This window comes from Talpa europaea (genome assembly GCF_964194135.1).
Source record: "Talpa europaea genome assembly, chromosome: 11".
Classification (NCBI taxonomy): Eukaryota; Metazoa; Chordata; class Mammalia; order Eulipotyphla; family Talpidae; genus Talpa; species Talpa europaea.
In genome coordinates this window covers 6,680,149-6,706,065 of record NC_140078.1, presented here as the reverse complement: position 1 = coordinate 6,706,065, position 25,917 = coordinate 6,680,149, and the positions used below count along the sequence as shown (strand labels likewise).

At 59.8% G+C, this 25,917-nt stretch overlaps 1 protein-coding gene across 1 annotated transcript; it reads right to left on the bottom strand.

Annotated features, from left to right (window-relative positions):
• Positions 1-283: 283 nt before the first annotated feature.
• On the bottom strand, positions 284-23,845 carry RIPOR3 (RIPOR family member 3; the record flags this gene model as incomplete). Its single annotated transcript, XM_084246909.1, has 21 exons — positions 284-384; positions 814-904; positions 2,174-2,257; positions 3,772-3,974; positions 4,457-4,618; positions 5,163-5,324; positions 5,922-6,057; positions 6,658-6,781; positions 7,579-7,709; positions 10,023-10,595; positions 12,034-12,163; positions 12,411-12,556; positions 12,630-12,755; positions 12,874-12,917; positions 13,151-13,214; positions 13,378-13,527; positions 14,284-14,337; positions 14,600-14,623; positions 17,336-17,414; positions 18,209-18,355; positions 23,736-23,845. 21 exons carry the CDS (start codon positions 23,843-23,845, stop codon positions 284-286), a joined length of 2,841 nt encoding a protein of 946 aa, XP_084103035.1.
• Positions 23,846-25,917: the final 2,072 nt, after the last annotated feature.

The window sequence follows — 25,917 nt, the reverse complement described above, 5'->3', positions numbered from 1 at the left end:
TTTATTCCAGGCCTTGGCCCCGCCGCTGCATGGCTGACTGGAGCTGCCCCAGCTCTACATCATGGGACTGTCAGTCTCGGCCAGAAGGCGAAGGTTTATTGGAGTGCGGTCCCCTTTTCTGCTCCTGGACAAAAGCACTGCTTGCCCGGGAGCCTCAGGAAGTAGCTCTGGCCTACGAACGCTTGGGGTGGGGGCTGCTCAGTGTTGCCCACACCCACAACTCAGACCGTGTCTAGGCTGAACAGCAAAACAGGCCAGATTTGAGCTCGTCGGTTCAGGCTTTTTAAAATATTGTGATTTCAACATCTGCGTCCGGGCAAAAGGCTTCTCTTTGTTCTGAGTAGAGTTTGTCCATCTTCTCGAAAGCTAAGCGTCCCTTTTCACCTGAAACAGTGAAATGACCCATCACTGGCTTGTCCCTCACCTCTTTGCTTCCTTGGGTGGGGGGGGGGACAGGGTTGCCTCAGAGCTTACTAGCCTGTGGGTCTCGCGCCTGGGGGTGAGGGTAGCGTTAGGGAGTTCCTACCCCACCAGGTCTCGTGGACCAGCGCTCCACCCACACGGCCAAGACGGGCTGCCGAACTGCTGCCCTGCCTCGCACCTGCCGTTCATTCCAAGGCTCATAAGCGGAAGTTTAAGGAGGAAATAAGCACTTCTTGCCCCCTCAACCGTGCAGGAAGCCCGCCCTGGCCAAATAAACGGGTCACGTGCGCTATCTTGTGTCTTCCGAGAAGTGGCCGCGGCCTCTCCAGCGCCACCTTTCCTGAGGGCCCCGGCCCCCACTGCTCCCACCTCCTCGGACGTGCCCCTCACCGAAGGACAGCGTCGCTTCCCGGGCTGCCGCCCGCACAGACTCCAGGTCAGACTGGCACAGGCTGGCAATCTGATCGATGCTCTCGACGCCCTGGGTGAGGTTGGCAAAGGGCTCGTTAGGTGCCATTTTTCAGCAGCAGACAATTCATTCTGGGCCTGGTGGGGCCTTGGGGCCTCCGACTCAGCAGAAGCCCCAAGGGTCTCGGCTTCTCTCCTAAGCCCAGTTGGCCAGCCAGGCCGTCGGCAGAACTGCCTGGGCACCTGAAAGGCCCCTCTGGAAAAAGAAAAGCTGCTTCCCTGCAAGTCTCCCTGTCTCCTCTCCCTGCTCCCCCAGCCCTGCCCTCCAGGTGGGGCAAGGGGAGGGGCCAGCAGCCCCCTCCCCCAGTTCAGGCACAGCTGACCCCGCAGCTCCCCGTGTGCGGACCAGAGTCCACTTGCACTCCGCCTCCTGGGCACCCGTCCCCGACTGGCCCATTTGATCATAACCACATGGTTGTCCTAGGATTTCCTGTCGGTTCCAGAATGAATGGTTGAGTGACTCTCACGGGGCTTGGACTTCGGTATCGGGGTTTTCACTAGCGGACTGGTCAGCTCTCTAAAGAGGGGCGTGCTCCAGCTGTGGGTGTTGAGGACGAACAGGCACCCCAGTGGGGACGTTGTATCGGAGACCCTGGCGTTCTCGGGCCCTGGAGTGGCCCCACAGGGAGCCTGGCCTGAGGAGGTAGTTCAGAGCTCTGTGTTTGGAAAGCTTTGCACACAGACATGTTCATGTTCCTCCTCAGAAGTGGGAGAGAGACCCTACGGCCGTAGCAGGGGCGTGGGTGTGGGTTCCGTCCAAGCAGACCCCCAGGGGGCCCCTCCTGGAGAATTCCAAGGCGCTCCCAGCCCGACCAGAAAGTTCCTCCTCTCATCACTGTTTTTAAACTATATTTAACGTGACCAATGATCTTAAATGCTAAAGCACACCCGCAGACAAACAGCAAGATGTTTGCGGCAGTGGCTTCTGCTAAGTATAAAGATGGATCCCTTTCTTTTATGTTTCCGTATTGTACACATTCTCCTACCCTGAGATTACAGTGGGAAATTTTAGAGGTTTTTTTAATCAAAGAGATTAACCCACATCATCCAGGAGCTCAGAAGAGAGTCCCTGGGGCCACCCACTCACCCTGGGGAACCAGAGCCAGCGCCACTGGCCAGGGCCTCGGTGGCGGGGTGGCGGCTCCTCTGAAACCAGGGCCTCGGGGCTGCCTCGCTGGTGGTGATTCTCTTTTGGTCCCAGTGGGATCAGTTTGAGGTGGACCAACTAGCATCGGCCCCGGGCAGGCGTCTCCCCATCACCTGCGGAGCAGACCCCACTCACCCCGAGGTGTCTTAGTGCCACGCACGCGGCTTGCTGGAGTCTCGCGTCCTTCCCCGTCAGGGCGTCCGTGTAGAAGAGCAGAGCCTGGGAAACAGGAGGCTGTGAGTGGGGCCGCCAGCAGGGAGCCACGTCCGCTGGCCCGCGCTCAGCCTGCAAACGCCGGCTGCCGGCAAGCCTGCCTGCTGCCTTTCCTCTGAGCAAGGCCGGGCCGCGGCCTGCCAGCCTTCGGGAAGGCCCCGCCGAGAGGCGTCCTCGGGCTCGTCTGAAACGCCGTTCCTCGGCTGATGCTAGGGATCTGCAGAAAGCGCTTTCTGGCTAATGATGTTATAACATTCCTTCAGGGTCCGCCGTCTCTATGAAAGCTCAGGAGAGCAACCCGACGTCCAGCTGGGAACAGAAAATTGAACATACAGGGGGAGCCGGCCCGGCAGCGGGGAGGCTGCTGCCTATGGGCAGAAGGAAGGCACCTCTTCCCCTCCTGCCGCCTTCCCATCACAGCCCTGTCCCTGCCCCGCAGCCACACGAGCACAGCCAGGTCATGGCAGCTGGAGGGTACCCCTAGGGTTCACGGCCCGGCACAGGAAGGGCTAATTCAGGGGCCCGTGGGGCTCACTGCACCTTCTAGCGCAAGGGAAAGAAGGTGAAGGGGGCATGAGCCAGGCAGGAGCCTGGTATCTTCAACACGTGAATTGCCAGGGGAAAAAGAGATGAAGTGGGCACTCGGGGTGCAAGGAGTTTAACAGATACAGCCGGTCACGAGGTGAGGACTGTACACGGGTCCTGACTCAGCGAGACGGGGGAAGCCACTTAGTATACTTGGGAGTGTGAGTAATAGAGACAGCCAAGCCTCGGGAATTGTGAGTTGTTTCAGGTGTGATGACAGGGCCGTGCCTTAAGGCTCCTTACAGAGGCGGCCTTTGATATTCACAGGTCAGGCCGCTTGTCTGGGATGGTGTCTAAATAATCTCGGATCTTGGGATGGGGGGCGGGGGGCGTCCGGGCAAGGCTGACCCCAGGGCAGGCTTGGGTGAGGGTGTATGTGGGTGATCACATGGTTCTGGCCACTTGTGAGCTGAACGCAATGCCCACCGCACAGCAGGTGTGCCCCGGAGGACAGCGAGCAGCGCCCCTGGTCCCCTCTCCGGAGATCAAGAGGACTGGAACCTTAGATCTAGAACAGTCACTGGTCCAGGAACTAATCATTTAGGTGACCTCTTGCCGAGGAGTCCAATCTCTTGGTTTTCAAGTGGACAGAACCTGGCGATCCATCGCCAGCCAGTCACACATGTCATTTGAGTCAGTGACATCATATTTCTATGGGCCAGTGACGTCTCGGCGACTGACCAGACGTGTGGCTTTAGAAACAGAGATGAGCTGGGTGGTCAGCTTGTGGCTGTGCTTATCTGGGTTCAGCAGGTGATGGCCTGATAGCCCCAGCTCCGATCCTTCCCCAAGGGGTGCTCATGTTTGGAGCCCCCCTTAATCAAAATACCTTGCAGTGAGTACAGCCCCGGTCACTGTATTGTTACAGGGGAAAAAGCCTCCCACCCCCACACCCCTGGGGCAGGGGGCCGCTACCACCCCTTCTCACACGCTACCTTTTCTCGAAAGCTCCTATTCCCGGCTGCGCTGGCCAGGCGCTCACTGGCCACCTGGCACGCCCGCGGGGTCCCATCCAGCTGGAGCAGCGCCCAGGCGCTCAACGTCTGGGGCAGGGGCTGGAGCTGGCCCAGTCGCTTCCCCTGCAGCTTCCTGATGGTCTTGAGCCTCTCCGGGCACTGCAGCTCCTCCGCCAGCGTTACTAGAAGGGACAGGAGACGTGGCCCAGGGCCCCTGCTGGCTGGGGTCAGGCCGTGTAGCGGCAGGTGGGTCTGGCCACTGCCAGTTGCCAGGGAGAAGCAAACCCCAGGGCCAGTCCTGTGATCACCAGGCCCAGCCCCCACTGGAATCTCTAGGACTTTCTAGAGTGGGCCCCAGTACACCCTGAACATTCCCAGCTTCCCAGCCCACGCTGCAGGGACTCTGGCCAGCCGAGTGTCACCCCCATATCTGCTCTGACCTCTGCCCCTTTGTAAATTAGCTCCTTTCCTTGGAGCTAATTTCACTGCGTGGGCTGGACGTGGGATCTAATTAAAGCTGGATTCTCGAAAGAACAGTGGGAGGGGGCAGGAATGTGGGTCTGAGAACCTGACCCCGAGAATCAGCGGCTCCCGGATATCTCTTTGTCATTACCATGTGGATTTGAGGCCACCTGCCCCCACCCCGCTCTGCCTCAGCCCCTACCTTCCTTGGTGAGCTGGGCTAAATGCTTCTCCAGGTCGGAGACGCTGTGCCTCTGCAGGTAGCCATGAAGCTGGAACCAGGTGACCGTCTGTTCTTCGGGGGGCCCGACTCCGGGGAGCAGCCCACTGCAGCTAAGCACCTGCTCCAGTAGCCGGCGGCACGCTGGCAGGACATGGGAAGGAAGGAGAAACAGAGCATCTCACGGGACATGGAGGGGTCCTTCCCTGCCCCCATGATCTCACTGGGATCCATAGGCCCAAGTCGGGCTCCTGGGGTGCCTCAATGTGCTGGGACCCCAGATCCCACCTGCCTGGATCTGTGCCGGAACTGGGGCCTGGGAGCAGCCCGGGGTGGTGTGAGCATCTCCAGCTCCCGTCACTGCCTGGAGCCCAGTGTCACCCTCCAGCAGTGGACAGAGAAGGCCACGGCCCTGCAGGTGTTCCTGGGAGGAACGCCTATGTCTCTGCCCGTAAAACTTCCTTCCTAACCCCTGGAAGGATCTGGGGGAGCTCTGGAATCTGCCCCTCAGAAAAATGCACCCACTCACTCAGGCTCCAGGCTTTGGGGTCCACAGACCCCATCTTTCTCTCCCCAGGAAAAGGGAATGAACTGTGGCCAAGCTGAGAAGCCGCCTCCGCTGGGCGCTAGGAAGACACCCCCGGGCCCTGGAGACTGAGCCGCCTTCCCTGCTGGGCCCGGGACCTACCGATCTCCAGCTGTCCCGGGTGCTTCCCTCTGACTCTGTGCAGGAAGGTTTTCTTAAGCTGACTCAGCAGCATGGCAGCTGGGCAGGACAGGACCCTGCCGGGCTCTGTGCACCCCCTCCACAGCTTCAGGCACCCCTTCCTCCGTGTGGCCTGCGGGACGACTGAAAGCCCAGGCTCAGAAGCCTGCCTGGCCAAGGGAGCGCCAACACCAAAGGGGCCCAGGGGCTGGACGCAAGGGACTGCAGGGCCTAGTGCAGTGCCCTCTGTGACACAGAGGGCAGTGCTGGCTGTGGGCACAGCGCCCAGGTCCCCACCATACCCCAGGCTGCTGCTATCACCAACCTCCTCCTGGCCAAGGGGAGGCCCCTGGGGGCTAGAGGCAGAACTGGGCTCACAGCTACTGTTTATTTGAGCACCACTGCATGCCCTGAATGTGTCCCTGGGATTATGTCATTGAACCCTACCCAGGGGCCTCCCATTCTGCAGATGGGGAAACAGGTTCAGAGAGGTGAATCATTTGCCCAGAGTCACACAGCTGACCGGAGAGGCCATACGGCCTCCCTCCCTGCTGCTAACTCCGAGGCCATACCGCCTCCCTGCCTGTCCCCCGTGTGGGTGTCTCTCTGAGCCAGCCCAGCCACTGCCCCACTGGGCGCCAGTTAGCCTTGCGTGTCGCAGAGGGAGACGAGGCCCAGGGCTTTAGTCCCCAGCACTGCAGCCGTTCCCATGAGCAGCCTGTGGTGCAGGCGGTTACTTACTCTCCTCAATGGACTTGGCCTTGCTGACCTTCTCAAAATCAAGCACCGAGAGCGTCTCCAGAACCTGTGTCTGCTGTGCTGCTTCTTCCAGAAGGCATTCCTGCACTATCCTTGACAAGTTGGGCGAGGCCAGTTTCTGGGAAGCAGCCAGCCGTGCTCCAGGTCAGCATGGGGCATGCCCTCTGCCAGCTGTCACCAGACCCGCCCCTCCTGTCCCCATGGTGGCCCCCTGACTGTCCTCTGGGGATTCCCCCTTCACCAAGGTGGCTGAGATGACAGATGCAGGCTGGAGCTGCCGGGGCCACCTTTGTCGTCAGAAGGAGCCAGACTGCCTGAGAATGGAGCCAACCCACGTAGAAAAATTGCCGAGAGAGGGAGAAACCCAGTCAGGATGATATTTCAAACCCTGGAACCAGCTGGACCTGATGCCCACCTCTGGGCCTTTCAATTCTATGAGCCAATAGTTTCCTTCCGGCTGGGCCCATTTGGATCAGACTTCTGGCTCCTGCAACTGAGGAGCTGCTGCCACTGCCTTTGGTTCAGGGCTTGGGCTGCAGCTGAGCCACGTGACGATCTACCCAGCCTGAACCCTCACAGAGGAGCCTCCTGGCTCTCGGGGAGCAGCTCCCACATGCACCACTTCCCCGCCTACTTTCAAAACCAGTCCTTTGCACAAAGGAATCCCACCCCCAGCCAGCCCCCCAGTGAGCCCTGCCCAGCCCCGCCCCGCAGTCACCTGCAGCAGAGCTCTGCAGACTTGCAGGTGGGCGGTGAGCAGCGTGTCTAGCTCGGGGGCGTCTGCTATGAGCTCCCCGGGTGCCACGGTCAGGGCTGGCGGTGGGGGCGGGGTCCTGGCCTTCCTGAGTGGCATGGACAAGAGCTGAGTGACCCTTAGCGCCGTTAGCAGTTTGGCTCCCTCCAAGGGTGGGGAAGTCCTGCCTCCCTGCCGAGCTTTCAGGGAGGCCGACTCTAGGCCCCAGGAGGCAGTCAATGGAGGAGAAAATGAGGGAAAAAGGAAAAGCAGCAGAGGCCATGGGCCCTGGGCCCGGGAGAGCAGGGGCCCTTCAGGCTGGGCATTGCGAGGGAGAGAAGCCTGCAGTTCAGAGTCACCCAGCTCCGTGGTGCTGGCCATGATGCTTGCCCGGCCTCAGGGGACTCATCTGTGAAGTGGGGCCAGGAATACCAAGCCTGGGCAGTGGGGGGCTGGTGCAGCCCAGATGGCCAGCAAGCCGGGGTGCACCTGCGGCCTGGGGGCGGGCGGCTGTGACCCCGTCACGCCGGGTGGAAAGGCCTCCGTGGACTGTGAGATGTTAGACGGTGGTGCCCTTCTGTGCTCTGAGGCTAGGGTGCCGGGGAAGGCCTCTTGACAGTGTGGCCAGAGTGGGAGACATGGGGTACTGCTGCGTGCTGCTTCCTGGGGGCAGGGGTCCTCCTGGGCACTGTGTTCTTAGGTGTTAAGATTCAAAAGTAAAAGCCCGTTGGGAGTGGAGAGCTTAGGGCCACGCGGGGGCGTCTCGTTTGCTGTCTGGAAGGACCCGCGCTGTGCCAGGCAGTGGCCCGCGTCAACTATCCAAGTAAGTACACAAGGGCCGAGGGCATGGAAGGGGCCTCCAGGAAGCATGGAGCTAGGGCCAGCCCTGGGAGGGGGTTCACTCACCGGGGACCTTGGGAGCCCCCAAACAGGGACAGCTCGTGCGGGGCGAGGTCGGCGTTGAGGAAGGCGAAGCTCTCCAGGATGCACTCCATCAGGCTCTCGGCAGAGGCGCGCTCCGGGCGGGCGGCGCGGGGCTGGGGACGAGCAGCCACACATGAGGCCCAGCCAGCTGCCCCGGCGCAGTCCCCCCCATGTTGGGACAGGCACGGGGTTGCAGCACTCCCTGAGCCCCCCCCCCAGGCCTGTGGCAGGTCTGGAGCCCACGTGCAGGGGAGACAGATCTGCAGAGCCTCATGGGCACCCATGGGCACCCTGGAAGGCTCGGGGGAGCAGGTGCCTCCCCAAGGTGGGGTGTTGCTGTGGTGCTCCCGCCACTGGGGAGCATGGGGCCGCTGTTGCCTGATTATTCCATTTTCTGAGAAAATGAAAAGCATGAAAACAGTTTCTGTGGGAAACTGCCCCGTGTCTCAATACTGGCAGTGCCAAATTATTTTTAACGTTCGGTGTGGGGCGCCGAGTGCCTCTCTGGGAGGCTCAAGGCTGCCGAGGAGCCTCTGGATTCCGGGCGGCTCTTCTCTTGGGGAAATGGCGGAGGGTGCGGCCATGGGGCGGCCCTGGGCTGGGGTTGGGCACGGCGGCCACCCCTCCCGCCATAGCCAGGTGGGCAGAGCCCTCCATGCCGGGTCCTGCCCGCATCCAGAAACCCCTGGCTGGAGACCACGGTCGTGTCCCGGCCTCTGGTCGGACCCCAGGCCCAGCACGTCCCGTTTAGCCCAGGCAGACGCTGCCCCCGGAGTCCCTAAAGTTGAGCCCACAGAGAAAAGCTTGAGCAACAAGAGATAAGAAGGCAAGTGCCAGGTGTCCTCGCCTGGCAGGGGGGAGCTGCCTACGTGAATGGGCACACGTGTGCACACGCGCACAGCAGGGCTCATTGTCCCAGGCGGCTCTGGTCTGTGAAGTCGCCGTGACCCCCGAATGGCGCTACTCAATCCTTGTGCCGAGTAAATGCCGAGGCCGGGGGCCCGGGTGGCCGCACCTTCCCCCACCCGTGGGTCCAGACCCCGTGCCGTGGCCGAGGCAGCTTGTTGGACACCCAGCGTGCGCTCGTTCACCCGGACCCCCGGCCGGCGCGAGGGCGCACGTCGAGCAAAGCTTTCCCAGCTCCCGCCCGTGTTCCCTGCGCACCCCAGCCTGCCGGCGCGGGGGGCCCCCTTTCAAAAGCGAAATCACCAAAATTAGGGTTACGGGTGTGCAGCCCGCAGTGCTCACGGGGCAGGGGATGGGGCGGCTGCCCCCGGCGTGAGGCTGAAGGGAGAGGCGGGGACCTGCACACTGGGGGACTCCGAGTCCTCACCACGTGCTCCCCAATGACCCCAAGTGCACCCCAAGAATTAATTGGGGGGTTGTAAATGTTAGCAAGTAGGTGAATGTGCAAAGGCAGAATCCATGAATACTGAGAACTGAGCACACACATTTCTATACATGCCTATGTGTGTCTGTAATTAGCCTCACAAACCACAGCCTGGTTTCATTTTTTATTGCTCCGACTTGGTTTGCCAAAACAAGAAAAGTTTATAAATTCTGGCTTATTGTGGTGTTATTTTAAGATCTTTATGTAAAGGGAGTATAATTTTTCAAAACGCAGGTGGCAAGCTGCCTGCGTGCTCACTCACATGGTTCTGCAGCACTAAGAGCACATTTTGGTATTTAGCGCTTTTCTGGAAATTTGCGGGCAGGTCCTCCTTGAAGCCCACAGCAGTGGTGAACGCGGAGCACTAGTGTAAGTTGCTGGCTATAAAGTGAAACGTTAAACTTTCACCTCTGCTGCTTTGTAATGTTGGGGCAGGGCGGAAATAAAACAATCAACACTAGTTTTTGAAGGGAGCTGTTCGGCACTCTGAGTGCCAGTGTGTGTCCTACACAAAAGACGGTTTCACGAATGAGCTGGGATGGGAGGAGGTGCCGTGTTACACATTTATTGTCCATACATTTAAATTCAAACCAAAAGAATAATCCGCCCAGCCAGCACCAGGCCCCGGCATGTGGCCTGGCCTGCAGGGTCAAGGTAGGCTGTGTAGCTGTTTAGGGGTTTTTCATGATGGCAGATGTGACCCCAAGAACCCCCCAAGTTTGGGAACCCAACACCGAGCTGTAGCCCCACCCCTATTTTCCATCAGATCTGAGATGGGGCCAGATTCTGCCCAGGCGTGGAGTAACGATCCACCCCGAGCCCTGGTTTCCTCTCACAACCCTCCCCGCCGATGAGGACCGCTGTTGTCCCCACTCGACAGGTGAGTACACGGAGGCCCAGAGAGGAGACATCGCCCCCCCGGGTCACACAAGGGGGAGGGCAAGATGCCGCCCCTGGCTGCCTGCCCCCCATGTCCACTCCCAACCCGTCCACCATCGGCCAAGCAGGCCTGCCGCCCGGAGAAGGGCAAACATACCTTCAGCCGGTTCTGGAAGCCGAGGACCTGGCACTCCAGCTCCCGGAGCTGGGACCAGGCAAGGTCCGAGGACCTCAGTAAATCCAGAACCTCCTGCAGGGGCCTCTCGAGAGTCACCCCAAGCCCTTGCACCCCATCCTCGGGTTCTTCTTCATCATCGCCTTTCTGGCTACCGGAGAGTGGGTGGCTATGAAAGGGGGAGCCCCGTGGCAGGCTGGGGCTCTCTACTTCCAAATTCCTCCAGCCAGGCTGCTCCACAAATGAGTTTCCCGCCAGGTGAGTCATCTCTGGCAGCAGGCCCAGGGGTGGGGGATCCTCTGGGGCCTCCTCTTCAATGGAAGTGTTGGGGCCAATGGCCAAGGGCAGGAACCCGACATCGGAGGTGGATGCCGATGTGCTGGTCTCGGTGTCTCGGGGATCCTCGGAGCTGAAGGAATCCATCTCGGGCAGATCCTGACTCTGGCTCCGCAGGCCAGGGCCCTGGAGGTCACTGCTGGACAGGTAGCTGAGGATGGAGGTGGCCTTCGGGCCTCCCAGCAGCAAGTTCTGCTGTGCGGGAGGCTGCAGGACAGACTGGAGAGAGGCACATGGGACCAGCATCACTGGCCCCCCCAGGGACCACAACAAGCCCCCAGAGGGCTCCCCAGAGACACATGTCCTGCACACCCACATCGTCAGGTGCCTGAGATCCACCAAGGACCAGTGACCCTGTAACCTCCCTGCTTTGTCTCCCTTCACCCCTCTAACTCCTCTGCAGTCCCAGCAGCTTCCTCGTTTCTTACACCCTCTAGGTTCAGTCTCTCATTCCTGCCTCAGGGCCTTTGCACTGACTACGCTCTGCCTAGAACATTCTTTACCATGTGTTCTCTGTGACTTGTGCCCCTCTCAGACCCATACTCAGATGTCACTGAAACTGAGGTTAAATGGTTAGCTGGGTCTCAGACGCTAGGCCACGAAAGAAAAGAAGAACCCATCTGACTTTCCCACTAAGAATTGCTCTCACAGACAACCAGAGCCTGGGCCACATCTACCTGATACAACCTGAGTGTGTGCAGAGCGACTAGCCTTGAGCTGAGCCCAGGCCTGCTGGAGCCAGGAGACACACATGCTTTTGAGCACAGATGATCTTTTAACTCAAGATCACCAGGCCCTACCATGGCCAGCCAAGAGATTTTAATCAAAACACACAGTTGTGGGGCTTATTTTAAAGCCACTTGCTCCCCAAGGCCCAGAGGGGTGCAGCGCTTTGTCCAGCTCAGCGTTTGTCTATCCCAGACTCGACAGAAAGCCCTTCTTTTTGTCCCTGTTCTTGGGGCTCGTTGGGAATGAGTCTGGTGCCTCCCCAGCTCCAAAGTGACCTCCACGTGCCAATGCCCAGCCGCGACCTCAGCACCTCCCTGACCCGGGATGGTGGCCCAGCAGGTAAGAGTCACCAGGTTGTAGACCGCCCTGAGCTGGCCATGGCAGACAACTGAAACACCTCGTGTCTCTTTAAATACAGACGCTGCAGCCAAAGGCGACCCTCCCCAGCGCAAACAGGGAGGAAGCTCCCAGGGGTCAGAGAGATCAGTCTCCGAATCAGCACTGGTTTAAAAGGGCTGCTGTAAAGTAAAAGCTGCAGGAGGAGATGCACTTGCTCCTGGATGGCATGGAGTTCTCTGGGAGAATATGGAAGAAGCTGACAACAAAGGCTGGTGCTAAGGGGGACCCACGTTTCTGGAGGGCACAGGAAGGAGATAGCTCGCTATGCCAGGTGCTCCCTATTGAAAACACAGTAAGTTCAAATTTAAAACAAATGAGTTGGAGATCAAGGCCAGGACGGGGGTGATAGAACCATCGAGAGACCCCAGTTCTGGATATCCAGAAAAAACAGCCAAATCCAGGACATCGTTCAGAGAGCCCCCGGAATGGAGGGGTTGGTGGCAAGGAAGGAAAGGACAAGAGAACAGGATAACCTCAAAAGGGGCTCAGCTTGCCGCCCTGGGATCAGCCCCAAGCCCAGCTCACTCACCAGGTAGTATCTCTCCCGGAAACTGGGGGTGCTCGGGGGTGTCCAGTTGTACAAGGAGCCCTTCCTGCTGCCCATGGAGAACTTGCCTGTGGGCCCAGGTGATACCAGGCAGCTCTCGGTGTCAAATGGGCTGGGAGAGAGAACAGAGGCCAGGGTGTCGTCGAGGCTGGGGGCCAGGTGGTCCAGGGATCCCCTGGTTCCAGGGACTTGGCTCCAGAGACAGGTCCCAGCCCTCGTGGTGGCTGCTAGGGCATAACCGGCCACCAGGGGGAGCCAGTGAGGCCCTCTCAGTGCTCTGGGGGGTCCCCCTCCAGGCTTGCCCTATGAGGAGCAGCCGGTCCGAGCAGCCGGTGGGGAGGGGATCCGCCTCTACTCACTTCCACAGCACCTCCAGCTGCAGCTTGATGGTGCCCAGCTCTGTGATGTCCACCACGATGCCCTGAGGCCGGGTCAGGAAGAAGTCGGTGATGTCACACGTCACTGTGCCCACTGCCAGGGAGCTCAGGCCCCGCAGCTCGGTCACCTGGGGGGTGCGGAGTTGTGGGTGGTGTTCCAGCCAGCCAGGCACCCCGGCCCCTCCCCGACGCCCCAGCCACCTTTATCTCGAAGTTCTCGTGCAGGGTGGGGGTGAAGGCCCTCTCCTCCTCGTCCCAGGTCTGGCTGTCGTCCGACTCGATCCGGCCCTTCAGCTTCCAGCGCTGACGGCCCAGGCGCATGAGCACCTGCGGCAAGGCCGGGAAGGGCTGGGTGGCTGCCCCACGTGGGGCAGGAGGGGGACCCTGGTGCCCAGCACCTCCCGACCCCCAGAGGCCTGCTGGGTCGCCCTGAGGGTGGCCATACCTCATACTGGTCTCCCGGACAGAGGCGTGCATAGCCCACCAAGCCTGGAAGACAGAGATGGGCTGATCTCTCTGCCCTCGGGATCCTGGCCCTCGCTGGGGGCTCCCCCCACCCCACCTGGATGTGGGTATCAGCTTCCGGGGTGGGGGGAAGCCATCACGGCTCCCAGGATTGTGACCAATGCCCCACCCTAAGCAGAAGTCCAGGCCCCAAGAAGGCCTGACACCCCCACCCAGGCTGGCCTCTGCCCACCCACTGCCAGCCCCGACCCCGTTACCTTTCATCCTGACGTGGAACTCGCCCAGATGAACCTCCAGGGCCCCCTCAATGAGCCACATGTCCTGCAAAGCCCCACACAAGGTGGCTCAGCCGCCTGCCCCTGGGCCAGGCCAGGTGGCCACGCACAGACCCTGCCAGACAGAGGCCGAGGGCAGAGAGAGATGCTTCCTTGGGGCCCTGGGCCACACCCCCACGCCCCCACACACCCCCCAGGTGCCGGCCCACCTCCGTGCACTCCTGCAGGCTGCGGCCCAGCTCCTGCAGGCTCTCGCGGGAGGCGCGGCTGGGCGGGCACCTGGAGAAGGCCCGCTGCATGTTGGAGGCGCCGTCCCTCAGGCGGCACTGGATGCAGTAGCCCTCGTAGAGCTCGTCCACCTGCGGGGGCACGGGCCGGTGGGCACTGCCCGCACAGAGGGGCGCAAGGCCCCCTCCCTGCCTGCCCAGCCTCACCCTCTGGCCACTAACGTTCCCAGCCGCTGTGGCGCTCCCGGGCCCCCGAGCACATGACCCCGTGGGGCAGGGACCACGCCTGCCTCTTCTGCTCGGGACTCCCAGCACCTGGCAGTGGCTGGCATGCAGTCGGGGCACAATAAACACCAGGAGATGGGCGTGTGACTGTGTCACTTCCCCTCTCTCTGCCGGATTTTTTGACTATAAAACGGGAGGTGGGCTGGTGACATCTGCCACCCACTCTGCCACCCCTGACTACAAGAGGAGCCAAGCAGCAAAGTTTGCAGACTGTGCCGGTCCTGCTGTGTGACCTTGGCCCATCCCTGTCTCTCTCTGGGCCTCTCCTCTCTGTTCAATGGCGTGGTTGGGCTGAGACTTCCCGGCCCTCGAAGAATGAGTATGACTCATGATCTTTCTGTCTAAATGCCCCTGCCCCTGGGGGACCCCCAACCACCCCCAGCCCCATTAGGGCTGCACCCCTCGCAGTCCCTGCTCATCTTCAGCTTCCTCCATCCCACCACCCAGAGAAACCTCCCCCCACTAACCTAGAAGAGAGACGTCCGATTCCTCTAGGTATCCTGGCCCCCCTGCTAGGGCCCTTCCACCTTGATCTTGAAGTTCTTGGGCAAAGGCACCCCACTCCCCGCCCCAGCCCTGCAGTACCCCAAGAACCAGGCTGACCTTGCTGATGTGAAACTCCATCTTCCGAATGTGCCTCTCCACAGAGCGTGTTTGCTTCCCCGGAAAGAGAGAAAATGCTCTAACAGCAGCCGGGGCCTCCCGCCAGCCCCCGCCCCCTGCCACCCTCCTCTGGGTGCTAACACACACTTGAAGCCAGGCCAACCTCTCACCACCCCTGAAGAAGGCTCATTGCTGAGCCTCAACTTCCCCATTTGCAAAATTGGGAGGAAAGGCAGGTCTTTCTCCCATAGGATGGCGGGGGGATGGGATGCCAGACCTTGGCCCTCCCGGCGCTCGAGGACAAGAATTCACTCACCTTGTCCAGATCGTAATAGAAAGCCTACAGGGGAGAGAAGGAAGGAGGGAAAAGGTGTAAGAGTTCCAGAAGCAGCTCCAAGACCTATCAGGCTAAATGCCCAGGTGCCCAGGCTCAGAGGATAAAAAGCCAGCAGCTAGTCCATCCTCCGAGGCCTGCAGCCAGCTGACCGTGGTCAGGCCGAGGAAGAGTGAGTAGGTGCCTTGGGTGAGGAATTCTAGGCCTGGCTCTTTTCCCAGCTGTGTGTCCCGGGCAAGTTGCTTAACCTCTCTGAGCCTCCATTTCCTCATAGGTGAAGCCAGAACACCAGCCCCCTAGCATTGCTACTAGGAGCAAAGGACACAGTAGGTACTTCACAAAATGGGGACCATGGGCCTCCCCGGTGATGCAGTGTGTTGAGCGCTGCGCTGTGAAGCTGTCTGCAGCCTCTGCAGTGCTGGTTCGATTCGTGGCCAGCCAGGGAGATACCCAGGGAGATACCCACATGGAGCGGCAGACCTCTCCTGTCTTGTCTGCTGCTCCCCTCAGCAGTGTATTTCGGTCCTTCTGCCTGTTCTGGCCCCTGCTCTGTCTCTGGTGAATCCTCCCACCCTCCCGCATCTCTGGCCTGTACCCCAGCTCTTGTATAAATAAATAAATCTTTAAAAAACATGAGGACCATTGGGATTTGACTGTTTAAGGGGTGACTTCAGCCATGACCAGAATTACTGAGGGCAGGGAGAGGTGGGCAGCCCTAGGAGTCCCGGCGGTAGGAAGGGCGCCACCACCAAGCCAGGGCCCAGGTGCAGCCAATGAGAAAATCCCCGTCGGTCTCTATCATGGACCAGATATTTTAGGCCTCGCGGGACCTGTGGTCTCCGCCATTGTGGCTGGAAAGTAAATGATGGGCGGGGCTCGTGCGGAGGAAGCTTGTTTAGAGAAACAGGCCCTGTTTTGCCCACGTAGATGAGAGTCACCAGATCTGCGCCTGGAGGGATTCCTGCGAGGCCGCAAGAGCAAGCAAGACGTGAGCGGGTGCAGGCCGCCGGCGCAGCGCCTTCCTGTAAGACGCTTTTGACCCGTACCTGTAACATGCATTTGTTGGTGTGTTTATGTGATCGTGTGACCAGGCGAAGCAGGGAAAGAGAAATACTAGTGGGTCTTCAAGGGTTAAGGGGAGGAGAGGAGCCCCCAGCAAAAAGAAAAGACAGATGAAGCCCCCCAAGATCCGTGTTTTCCCATGTGAGCCTTTATATGACATCGCGTGGGGGGGGTTAGGAAATTATGACTCCATTTGAGAAATAAAGAGAGAGGAAAGTTCTGGAGCTTTGGGGAGTACAGGGGCTGAGAACCAGCAGCGTGCGGGGAGCCAGGGCCCGGCCCCAGGAGCCCCCCCAGCCGCCCCCTCCTCCGTGACCCCAGCGCAGGCGCTGCCCCTCCCCAGTCTCTGTGTGCCCATCTATGACATGGGAGTCAGCTGAGCCCACCTTGGGCTTCCTTCCAGAACGGGGAGAGATGGGACTTGAGGACCACTGTGCCTCCGCGAAGGGGTAGGTGGAGGGGAAGGGTTGGGAAATGGGGGCGGAGCCTCGGCCGGGCCCCCTTCAGCCATCTGTGCCCATCTGCCCACCCCCCAAGGTCAAGACAAGACTGAGCGCCGGGCCAAGTCCTCTGGCGCCCACACGAGGCTGGGCCCACACCTCTCCAGCTGCCCGCCGGGCCAGGGTAGAGGGGGCCGGATGCGATTTGGTGGAGTCACTTCTCTGCCCTTTTTCCAGTTCCTCCATCCGGCAGGCGCCCTGCTGTGGGCCTGGGCACGGGGAGGCGGGCCCTGGCACGAGGAACTGGCAGGAGAATCCCGCAGCAGCACGGCCTCCTGGCTTTTGTTTCCAGAAGGGTGATCGCCTTGAGGACAGGGTGTCCCGTGAGGCAGAAGGCGTGACCCGCGGGCGGCAGCGGGTGGGGGGAGTTGAGGGAGGAACCCCGCAAGACGGGAAAGCCAGATTGACTGGCTGGAAACATGAGGGTTCCCTGAGCTGTGGGGTCCCGGCCGTGTGAGCATGGGAAGCGCAGGACACCCACCTACATCTACGTTTCCCATAAATCATAAATAACTTTTTAAGCGTCAGTGTGTCCCAAAGGTGGCACGGGACGTCCTGTGCAGTGATGATGTGTTGCGTGTCCGCCAGTTCACCGGGCAGCCTATTTTTGGCTTGTTTGGGTTCAGCCTTGGCCTTTTACTAAGTTCGGCTTAGCCTGGGCTAGACAAGCCCCAGCCTCAGAGACACCGCCCGCAGACGGCAGGGGACTTCAAAGCCACTGGGTGTTGGGGGGTCAAGCAAACTCAATCAAGGACAGTTGGGGGGGTCACTGTCACATCGTCCAGATTCGGGGCTTGACCCAACTCCCTGACATCACAAAAGCAGCCCTTTGCAAGGCCGCCAAGGGCTATGGCCTGTCCAATCAGGCCATCTAAACATATACGCGCCGCCACCCCCAGAGCCGCCTCCTAACCCAGAACAAGCAAGGAGCGGCGTGGTCACGCACGACCAGCTGCGGCGGGGAGAGGCGTCCCCCCTGGCCTGTGAGGTCCGGAGGTCCGGAGGTCCGGGGAAGCTTCTCACCCCCAGGTAAAGTCTACTCGTCAGGCCTGGGTTCCGAGACTGAGATTCTTGACCCATTTGGGGGAAGGGGCCCATCTTGGGATCGGGCCTAGGCTGCTTGTCAGGAAGGGGGGACCGGGGGGGGGGGGCTCACCAGCCTGGAATTCCTGCGGGTGTCCTTGTGGCGTCCAGACAGGTAATCCAGCTCGGCCTGCTGCACACACAGAGACTCCCTGGGGGAGAGCAAAGGAAAGGAGTTTGGAAAGGAACAAGGAGACGCAGCAGGATGACAGGGCCCTGGGGTGAAGGCCCCCAACCCGGAGAGCCTGGTGGGTCTCAGGGCCCAGAGGCAGACGACGGAGCCGTCCACCCATCTGCCCACCCACCAGCTTGCTCGGCCTCCAGACCCCAGCCCCGAGGGCTGCTGTGCAGAGTGGGGAATCTCTCAGCTGATTCCCCATAAACAGGTCCTACTCTGCTTACACCCGCTTTAGGGGAGAGCAACCCCACCCTGAAGAAGGCCGGTAGCCCAACCCAGGGCCGCAGGGCAGGGGAGAGGCCGGCCCCACATCTGCACGCAGGCCAGTATCTCCACCCCGGCCCCTAGAGAGGTCAGCAGGTTCAGGCCTCTGTCTGGGACAAGCAGGCCATCCTGCTCTCTGGAGCCTGGGGCCAAGGACCAGAGAAGGGCCTCGAGAGCCCGTTCTGGAAAGCACCGAGGAGCCTGGCAGGGAGGGGACACGTCATGTGTGTTTTCCAAACAGAGATGTGGGCAGGAGTCCTGAGCTGGGACTTGGGGGCTTGGGTGGGGGTCCCATCCTGCTGCATCACGGATGTGTCCCGGGCAGACCGCTCACCCCTCCGGGCCATTTACACCACCCCTGCCAGGCGACCACTTGCTCAGGGGTCAGGAGCCCAGAGCAGATTGGGGTGCTGGCGACCCCAAAGAAGTCTCCAGGAGCCCCCCGTGGCCTCCTACAGACAAGACCAGGCCACACGGCCCCAGCAGGAGGCCGTCTGTCCTTACTTGAGGCCTCTCTTCAGCGCTTCAAAGATCTTCTTCACTTGCTGTGGCCTGGGGTCTGGACACACGGACCCCTTCCTCAGCGTGCCATACATCTTGGAGGATTTCGCAGGCGTTCGTGACCTCATGGAGTTCCTGTGGATGGACTTTCTGTGAGAAGGGATGGAGGGGTCAGAGCAGGGGCTGGACAAAGCGCTCCTGGGGGCAGGCACGCTGGGAACAGTGGTCAGAGCCCCAGGGAGCCCTGAGACCTGGATGAGTCCCACTCCGAGCTGAATGGGCCTCAGGAAAGTTGCTGAGACTCTCTGGGTCTCAGTTTCCTTATCTGCAGTGGGAGAGCACTGCTGAGAGGGTGGTGCCGAGCGTTCTCTGAGGCGCCAGGCTGAACTTTTGGCACGACAGCCGCGCTCGGCCTGAAGCATGGCCGGCTCAAGGGCCGCCGTTGCTACAGAGATCACGTCCTGCCTCGTTCCAGTGGCCCAGAGCCTGGGAAGGGGCGGGAGCGGGGAACCCCAGGCAAGGGACGGGGCAGAGAGGCGTGCTGGGGCCTGAGGCAGAGCGGGAGCCGAGGCTCAGCTGGACCTCAGAGGAAGAGCTGGGCAGAGGCGCACCCCAAGTCAGGTCTTCTAAGCCGGGGAGCAGAGAGCCAGAGAGACGGGGAAAGGTGGACAGCAGGGAGCCCGCTGACCAAAGCAGGGGGAGCTGGATGTGGGGGCCTTTCCTGCTTGGGGGACCATTGGTGGGGGAGGGGCAGCTAGGGTCAGCGCCCGGGGAAGAGCCCGCATCTGGCCACAAGGACGAATGTCTCCACAGAGCAGAGAGCTCAGGCCGCCGAGCGGGTCAGCAGAGACCCCCCAGCCCGAGGACCCTGGGGAGCGAGTGGCAACGTGTCAGAAGGGCCGCTGAGTCTGCTGTGGCCGGGAGCCTGCCGAGCGCTTTCTGGGATCCTGACTCACGCACGTGCCCTGAAGGCAGGTGTTACTTGCACCCCATTGCAAGGTAGGGAGTCTGAGGCTCAGACGGTCACTTGCCTGTTACCGCGTAGGTAGCAGAGATGGGACCCAAGTCCCGGTGTACAGGACTCGGCCTGGGATCTCAACCCCCCAGCTGGCAGCAGGTGTAGGAGGCCCCGGGGTCTGTAGACTCACCGGAGGACTTGTTAGACCCCGACTGCTGAGCCCCCGCCCCTCTGAATTTCAGAATCATCAGGTCTGGGCTAGGACCTGAGAATCTGCATTTCTAACATGTTCCCAGGTGCTGTCAAGGCTGCACCCTTCAGGGACCCCGGTCCCAGGGCTTCACCAGTTCTGCTGCTCCTGGGAGATGCCCTCCTGCAGGCAACCCCAGCAGCCCCCCATAGTCCACTGCACTTATGAGGTCTAAAGTCAACGGCAAAGGACTTATTCCCTCATTCACTCATTCCAACATTACCCAGCATCATCTTCTCCGAGTCAGGTGCCATGAGGGGAGCCAAGGGACGGGGTCCCACCCTCGAGGGTTCAGTCCACAGGGAAGGGGGGTGCAGTCTGGAGAGCTATGTAGGTGACGAGCAGGGCACAGCCGCCTCTTTCCCAGGCTCGAGAGAAGGGCCGCTGGGCCACCGCCCTGCCCTGGCCCCTGAAGGCCTGAGCAGGTGACCAGGCTGTATTTCCAGTCCAGCCAGAAGCCACGCATACCATACTCAGACATGCGTTGACTCGGCAGAGAGCTGTCCAGGCCTCCCCGAGACAATGCTGCCCAGCCCCCTTCAAGCCCACGCACCAGAAGTACAGATCCCAGGGGCACGTGGAGACCTGGGTCCCAGAGGGAGGATCTGGAACCTGGGCCCTCGGGGCCCAGCCAGGCTGGAAGCCTATACTGTCTGGGGGGACACATGCTCCTGGTTAGCAGCTCGGGCTCAGGTTGTGCTCAGAGGTCACAGGGACTTAATCTACTGGAGCCTCAGTTTTTCCATCTGTAGAAGGAGGATGGTAAGACTGCCCACCCCACGGAGTTGTCAATATTTACTGAGCACCTACTATGCGCCAGATGGCATTCCAGGAACTGAGTAGGACACTGACCAAGACAGATAACACCCCTGCCCTCGTGCCAGCTGGAGAAGACCATGGGGGTTGGTAACAACACAGGCTCGAAGCCAGGCCCCAGGCATCTATCTGGCTCCCCTTTATAAGCTGTGTGACCTTGGGCAAGTTATTGAACCTCTCTGTGCCTCAGTACAACAGAGATCAGAGAAAGCGTCGCTGTGAGAGTGGTGAGCGTTGATAAATATAAAGGGCTTCGAAAGTGTGGGGCAAAGAGTAAGTGCTGTATGTAAGTGTAGCATTTAAATAAGGCAACTTTTATAAACCATGTGTCAGATAATGCCCAGTGCCAAGGGCAAAATTAAAGAAGGGAAATGAAGTGAAATAGCTGAACAGGGAAGGCTCTCTGGATGGGTGATCAGGTAAAGGTGATGTGCCCCGAGCACTGGGCACAAAGCCTGGCACGTCATTAGTGCCATTCACGATCACACATCCAGTGACATTTTCCAAAACCCAAGAAGGGATTGTCTCCCCTCCTCCCTCACCCACCCGAGACCCATCACCCACCTCTTGGAGCAGGTCCTCCACAAAGTTGCCATCTCCCGGCTGGCAGTAAAGGGCAGGGCTGCAGCCTCGAGAGTGGTGGGTTTCACACGGGGAGGTGCCCCAGCAGAGGCAGACAGAGGGGGCGTGGGCAAGCCACTCTGAGGGAGGCTGCAGGAGCCCCTCTCACCTGCCAGCTTCCTGGAACCCACGGTCCTGCACAGGTGTGCACCCTGGGCCAGGCCCCCCTTCAATACACCTGGACCTCCTCACACTGTCGCTGCAGCTGCACCTGCAAGCACTGGCTCTGGGGAAGCCGTGCCCTTGTCTGAGGCCCAGCGGGCAGGCGTGGTGGCCACCGCCTGGGCCGGCCCAGCCAGGGATGGCGACTCATGTGCAGCCTCCGGATGGGGCAATCAGGCGGCAGGTCTGGCCCCGTGTCCCAACCGCCAGGGCAGGGAGCAGGTCTGGAGGCGGATGTTTCACCAGTTCCGGGAGGACTCAGTAAATATTAAACAGCCCCCAGCACACCAGACAAGCTTCCAGATGGGCACGTGCTACCTGCCAAGGCAGCCTGGTATCATCAGGAGACAATTGGTCGGGTGCTGCTGTGCAGGGGCTGGAGCCAGACTGGGCTGGGCTGGAGTCCGTGCCTGCCCCTGCCCCAGGCGGCAGCTGGAGGTGGGCCTGGGGCCATCACGGGACCCACCGGGAGTGCTTCTGAGGACTCAAGGTGACAGCAGTGTGAGCAGGCCTTTTCTCCTGCGTCTGGGGGTGCTAGATGGGCAGGGGTGGTGACCACACGTGCATGACACTTGAGGAGTTCAGAGAGCCCCTGAAATCTAATCCAGGCTGTCCAGCCCCAGAGCCAAGGGTCCAGACCCCTTGGGAGTTGGACAGAGACAGGAAGTTAAAAATAGATGCGCTGTAATGGGCCACATCTTCTTCGCCTGTGAGCAAAGGGACTTCAGAGGTTGAGCAGTTAAAGGGTGGCACAATCGTCCTCTGAAACTCTGATTACGGACCCTAATAGAGGGAGGACCCTACTGAAGCCCATGAAGAAGCTGCTCAGGAATGGTTCTGTTGACCAGTTTACACTTAGCCCCTCTCAGCAGCATGTATGGAGCACCCACTGTGTACCTTCCTCATTTGCATCCACGTTTTCTCCTCTCAGAAGCTTGGGGTCAGGAACACTGGACACTAACTCCCTCTGGGACTTTGGCCAAATTTCTTCCCATTTGGGGGTCTCAGTTTCTTGTGCTCGAGCCCTCCAATGGCTCCCCACATACTGTCTTCACTGTGGCCCACAAGACCCTCTGCTACCGTCATCACGCATGCTCGTTTTCTTTCCTTAAAGCTCACTCCTGCCTCAGGACCTTTGTACTCACTGGCCCCTCCACCTCGCAGCTTCCCCAGCCCTTCACCCTGTCTGCATATGGTCAGCTCCTCCTTTTCTCTCCAGTCTTCATTGTCCCATCCCCTTGATGGCCCCTTTCAAGGCCCCTGTCTCCTGCACCCCCCTATTTGAATTCCTTCATGGCGCTTGCCACCAGCCGAATCCATCTTGATTACCTTCGCCTTGCTGTTTACTGCCCGGGCAGGACGCAAGTCCAGGAAGGCGAGTCCTGGGTCTGTCCCCAGAGCCTGGAACAAAGCCAGGCCAAGAAGGTGCTCCATAAATATTTGTTGAATGAATTAGGGGTTCCTAAGGGTGCTCTCTGGGATGTTCCAGGATTGCCACCCTCAGATGTCACTCTTCCAGGCACACCAGGAACTGAGCTGCCCAGAGATGGGGTGAGTGAACTGGGAGGGCCTGACTGTGAGGCCAGCATCACTGTGGGGAGGGCTTGAACCCTAGGGAAGGGCTGCAGGGGGGACCTGGCCTGGCCTGGGGCTCAGGGGTCCTTCCTAGATCACTGAAGCCAAGGCCAGCAGAAGATGAAGCAGGGGCTGGGCCAGTGAAGAGGGGAGGAGAGTGCTAGCTGGAGACAGGGCTGAGCACAGGCCTGGAGAGAGGGTCGCGTGGCTAAAGCGCAGGGTTAGACATGAGATGGGCCAGGTCGCAGGGGGACAGGTTTGAATTTGAGGTGGGAAGGAAAATTTAGGAGTGTCTCAGGCAGGGGGTACCGTGGTGGGATTTGCTTGTTGACTGACTCACTGAGCTAACAGGTTCTGTGCTTGCTCTGGCTGGAGGCCCTCCCTTTCCACACCTGCTTGAACAGGCAAATGTCTGGGCCCCTCAGGATAACTTGGGGGCTGCCAGCTGGCTGGTAGCTCCCCAAGGGCCTGCATAGTGCCTCAACATGCAGCTCTGGAGACAAGGGGCCAGGCAGGCATAGGAGGGGAGGCGTGCCTTCTGCCTGGGGACTTACTGCAGATCGAGGAGGCGCAGGCGGCCACGAGCTCGTGGCCAGAGGGTCACACTGACCCTGGGCCCGTCTGCAGCATGGCCCCTCCTCCTTTGAAAACATCCCACAAGCACCTACTGGGTACTTGCCACATGTCCCCTCAGGTATCCTGATGACAACCTAGTAAGGGAGGGACATTGTGATCCCATTTCACAGATGAGGAAACTGAGGCCCAGAGGTGTGACATCACTTGGCCCAAGTCACAGGGCCAGGCTAGGCGGCCCATTTCTCATGCCATCAAACAGGAAGAACGTTCCATCTTAACCCCACCCTTAGGCGACTAAGTTTCAGCTCTGACCCAGTTTTGCTGTGTGACGTTGGGTGAGCGGCTCCACCTCTCTGAGCATCAGTGTCTGATCTGCCAAGTGGACTTGAAAAGCTCAGGCAGGTTGACTTCTGGGGAGGAGAATGCCGGGAGAAATTGTTTCCCCACACACCAAGATGCACACGCACACCCCCCACCCCCGACCTGGCATGAGAGCAAGCCCCGGTTGCCGGCAGGGGCTGTCCCTCTGTCCCGGACCGGCCCCCAGCACGCAGGGCAGGGACGGAACTTACGCGATCCTCAGGCTCTGCACGCTGCTGAAGCCCGCAAAGGAGGCGCTCCGGCCCACGACCCCCACAGCCCCTGGGTCCCCGGAGGACAGGAACCGCACCCTCACCGACATGCCGTCACCTGCAGGGAGAGGACAGAGCGTCGGCCTCGCGCCCCTGCCCGGTGAGCGAGGACCGCGGCCCTACCTGCCACCATGGCCGGACCATCCAGGCTCACAGTGAGGAGATGAGACTCCGTGAAGGTCGGTGAGCCCCCGGGGTGCTGGCGGGAGAGGGGGCCGAGCCCCAACCTGGGTCCTCAGTGCTCTGGTCGTAATACAGAGCGGCGCGGAGTGCGCAGGGCAGGAACATTTCCTCCTGCACCCACCTCTGCTCTCCTCCCCTCCGCCTCTGCCAAACACTCATCCCTGCAACAGACCCTCGCTGAGCACCTACTGTGTGCCAGACATGGTACCAGAGACACGCGCTGGGTGATCAGGCGAAGTCCTGGCCCACGAGGGCGCCTGGTCAGGCAGGGAGGGGACGATCCCCGGGCAGTTCACAGTGAAGTGACGGGGCGCCCAGGGGGACCTGCCCCAGCCATGGAGGAGGAAAGGAAGGTTCCAGGAGAGAAGGGCGTCCGCTTTCAATAAGAGGACAGAGGCTCCAGAAGGTGAAGAGACTGGCTGCGGACCCGCGTTTTTAAAGTGAGGTCTGGCTGCCACTTTGGGATTGGCTTCCAGGTTATTCTTTCCTCCTATTTCAGCCCAGATGTCACCTCCCCCAGGAAGCCTTCCTGGATCCCAGTCCCTGGCTCCCTCCATTCACAGTGGCCTATGAATGGTGACTTGTCTGTCTGACCCACTAGACAGGGATCTCCCTACAGGCTGGGCGTGAGGGGTTCTTCTCTGGGGCTTAGAAGATTCTAGCACATCTTTGCAGGATCGTAGAAGAGTGAAAGGCTAAGGCTTCTAAGGCTTCTTCCCGTACTTAACCAGGCTGTGCAGCCCAAGGTGTAACAGTGGAAGAATAAGAATAAGAGCAAGACTGATAATAAGACTAAGAACATAAATGTGAAAATGAGTAAGACTATAAATAAGGGTAAGAGTTTCCACTGCTGGGCCTCCCTGGTGGCACAATGGGTTGAGACGCAATCTATAAAGCAATCCGCAGCCTCTGCAGCACTAATTATCTCCCCAGCCAGGGAGCTGCCCACATGGCGCAGCAGACCTTCCTGACTCGCCCGCTGCTCCCCTCAGCAGTGTATTTCAGTCAGTCTGCCTGTTCTGTTCCCCACTCTGTCTCTGGTGAGTCCTCTCACCCCCACACACCTCTGGCCTGTTCCCCAGTTCTTGTGTGCATGAATAGATAACTCTTTTAATTTTAATTTTTTTTTAAAGATTATCTATGTAAGAACCGGGGTACAGGCCAGATGTGCGGGAGGGTGAGAGGATTCACCACCAGAGACAGAGCGGGGAGTAGAACAGGCAGACTGACTGAAACACACTGCTGAGGGGAGCAGCGGGCGAGACAGGAGAGGTCTGCTGTGCCATGTGGGTTGCTCTGCGGCTGACGGGGATCGAACCAGCACTGCAGAGGCTGTGGACAGCTCCACAGCACTGTGCTCAACTGCCTGTGCCACCAGGAAGGCCCCATAAATAGATAACTCTTTAAAAAAAAAAAAAAAAGAGTTTCCATTGCTTCTGACTCTGTAAAGACCAGATGGGAACTACTTTTGGCTTTGCAGGCTGCATAGTCTTTGTTACAACTACTCAACTCATTTTACAGAAAGGCAGACATGGCGAAAGCATCTGTGTTCCAATAAAACCATATCTACAAAAGCAGCAGCTATTGATCAGTGACCCTTGGCTGTCAGCTCACCGTCTGGCCCCTAAGTAGCCTGGGCTCTGCCTGCCACCTGCTATGAGATCCTAAAACCCTGATTAATTCTCCCAACTCTCTTTGAGGCATGTCCTCTTATTTCCCCCACTTTGCAGATGCAGAAACCTAGGCGCAGAGGAGAAACCATTCATTCAAGGTCACACAGGAAGGAACCAGATCTGGGATTTGAACCGGGGCATGTTGGATGCCAAAGCTGGCCGCTCATTGTAGGCTGCACTAGCTTCCCCAGGGGCTGTGCCCAGATCACTGCTCCCCACTCCCAAATGGGGGTGACAGGGGACAGGCCTAGGCCTAGGGGAGGGGG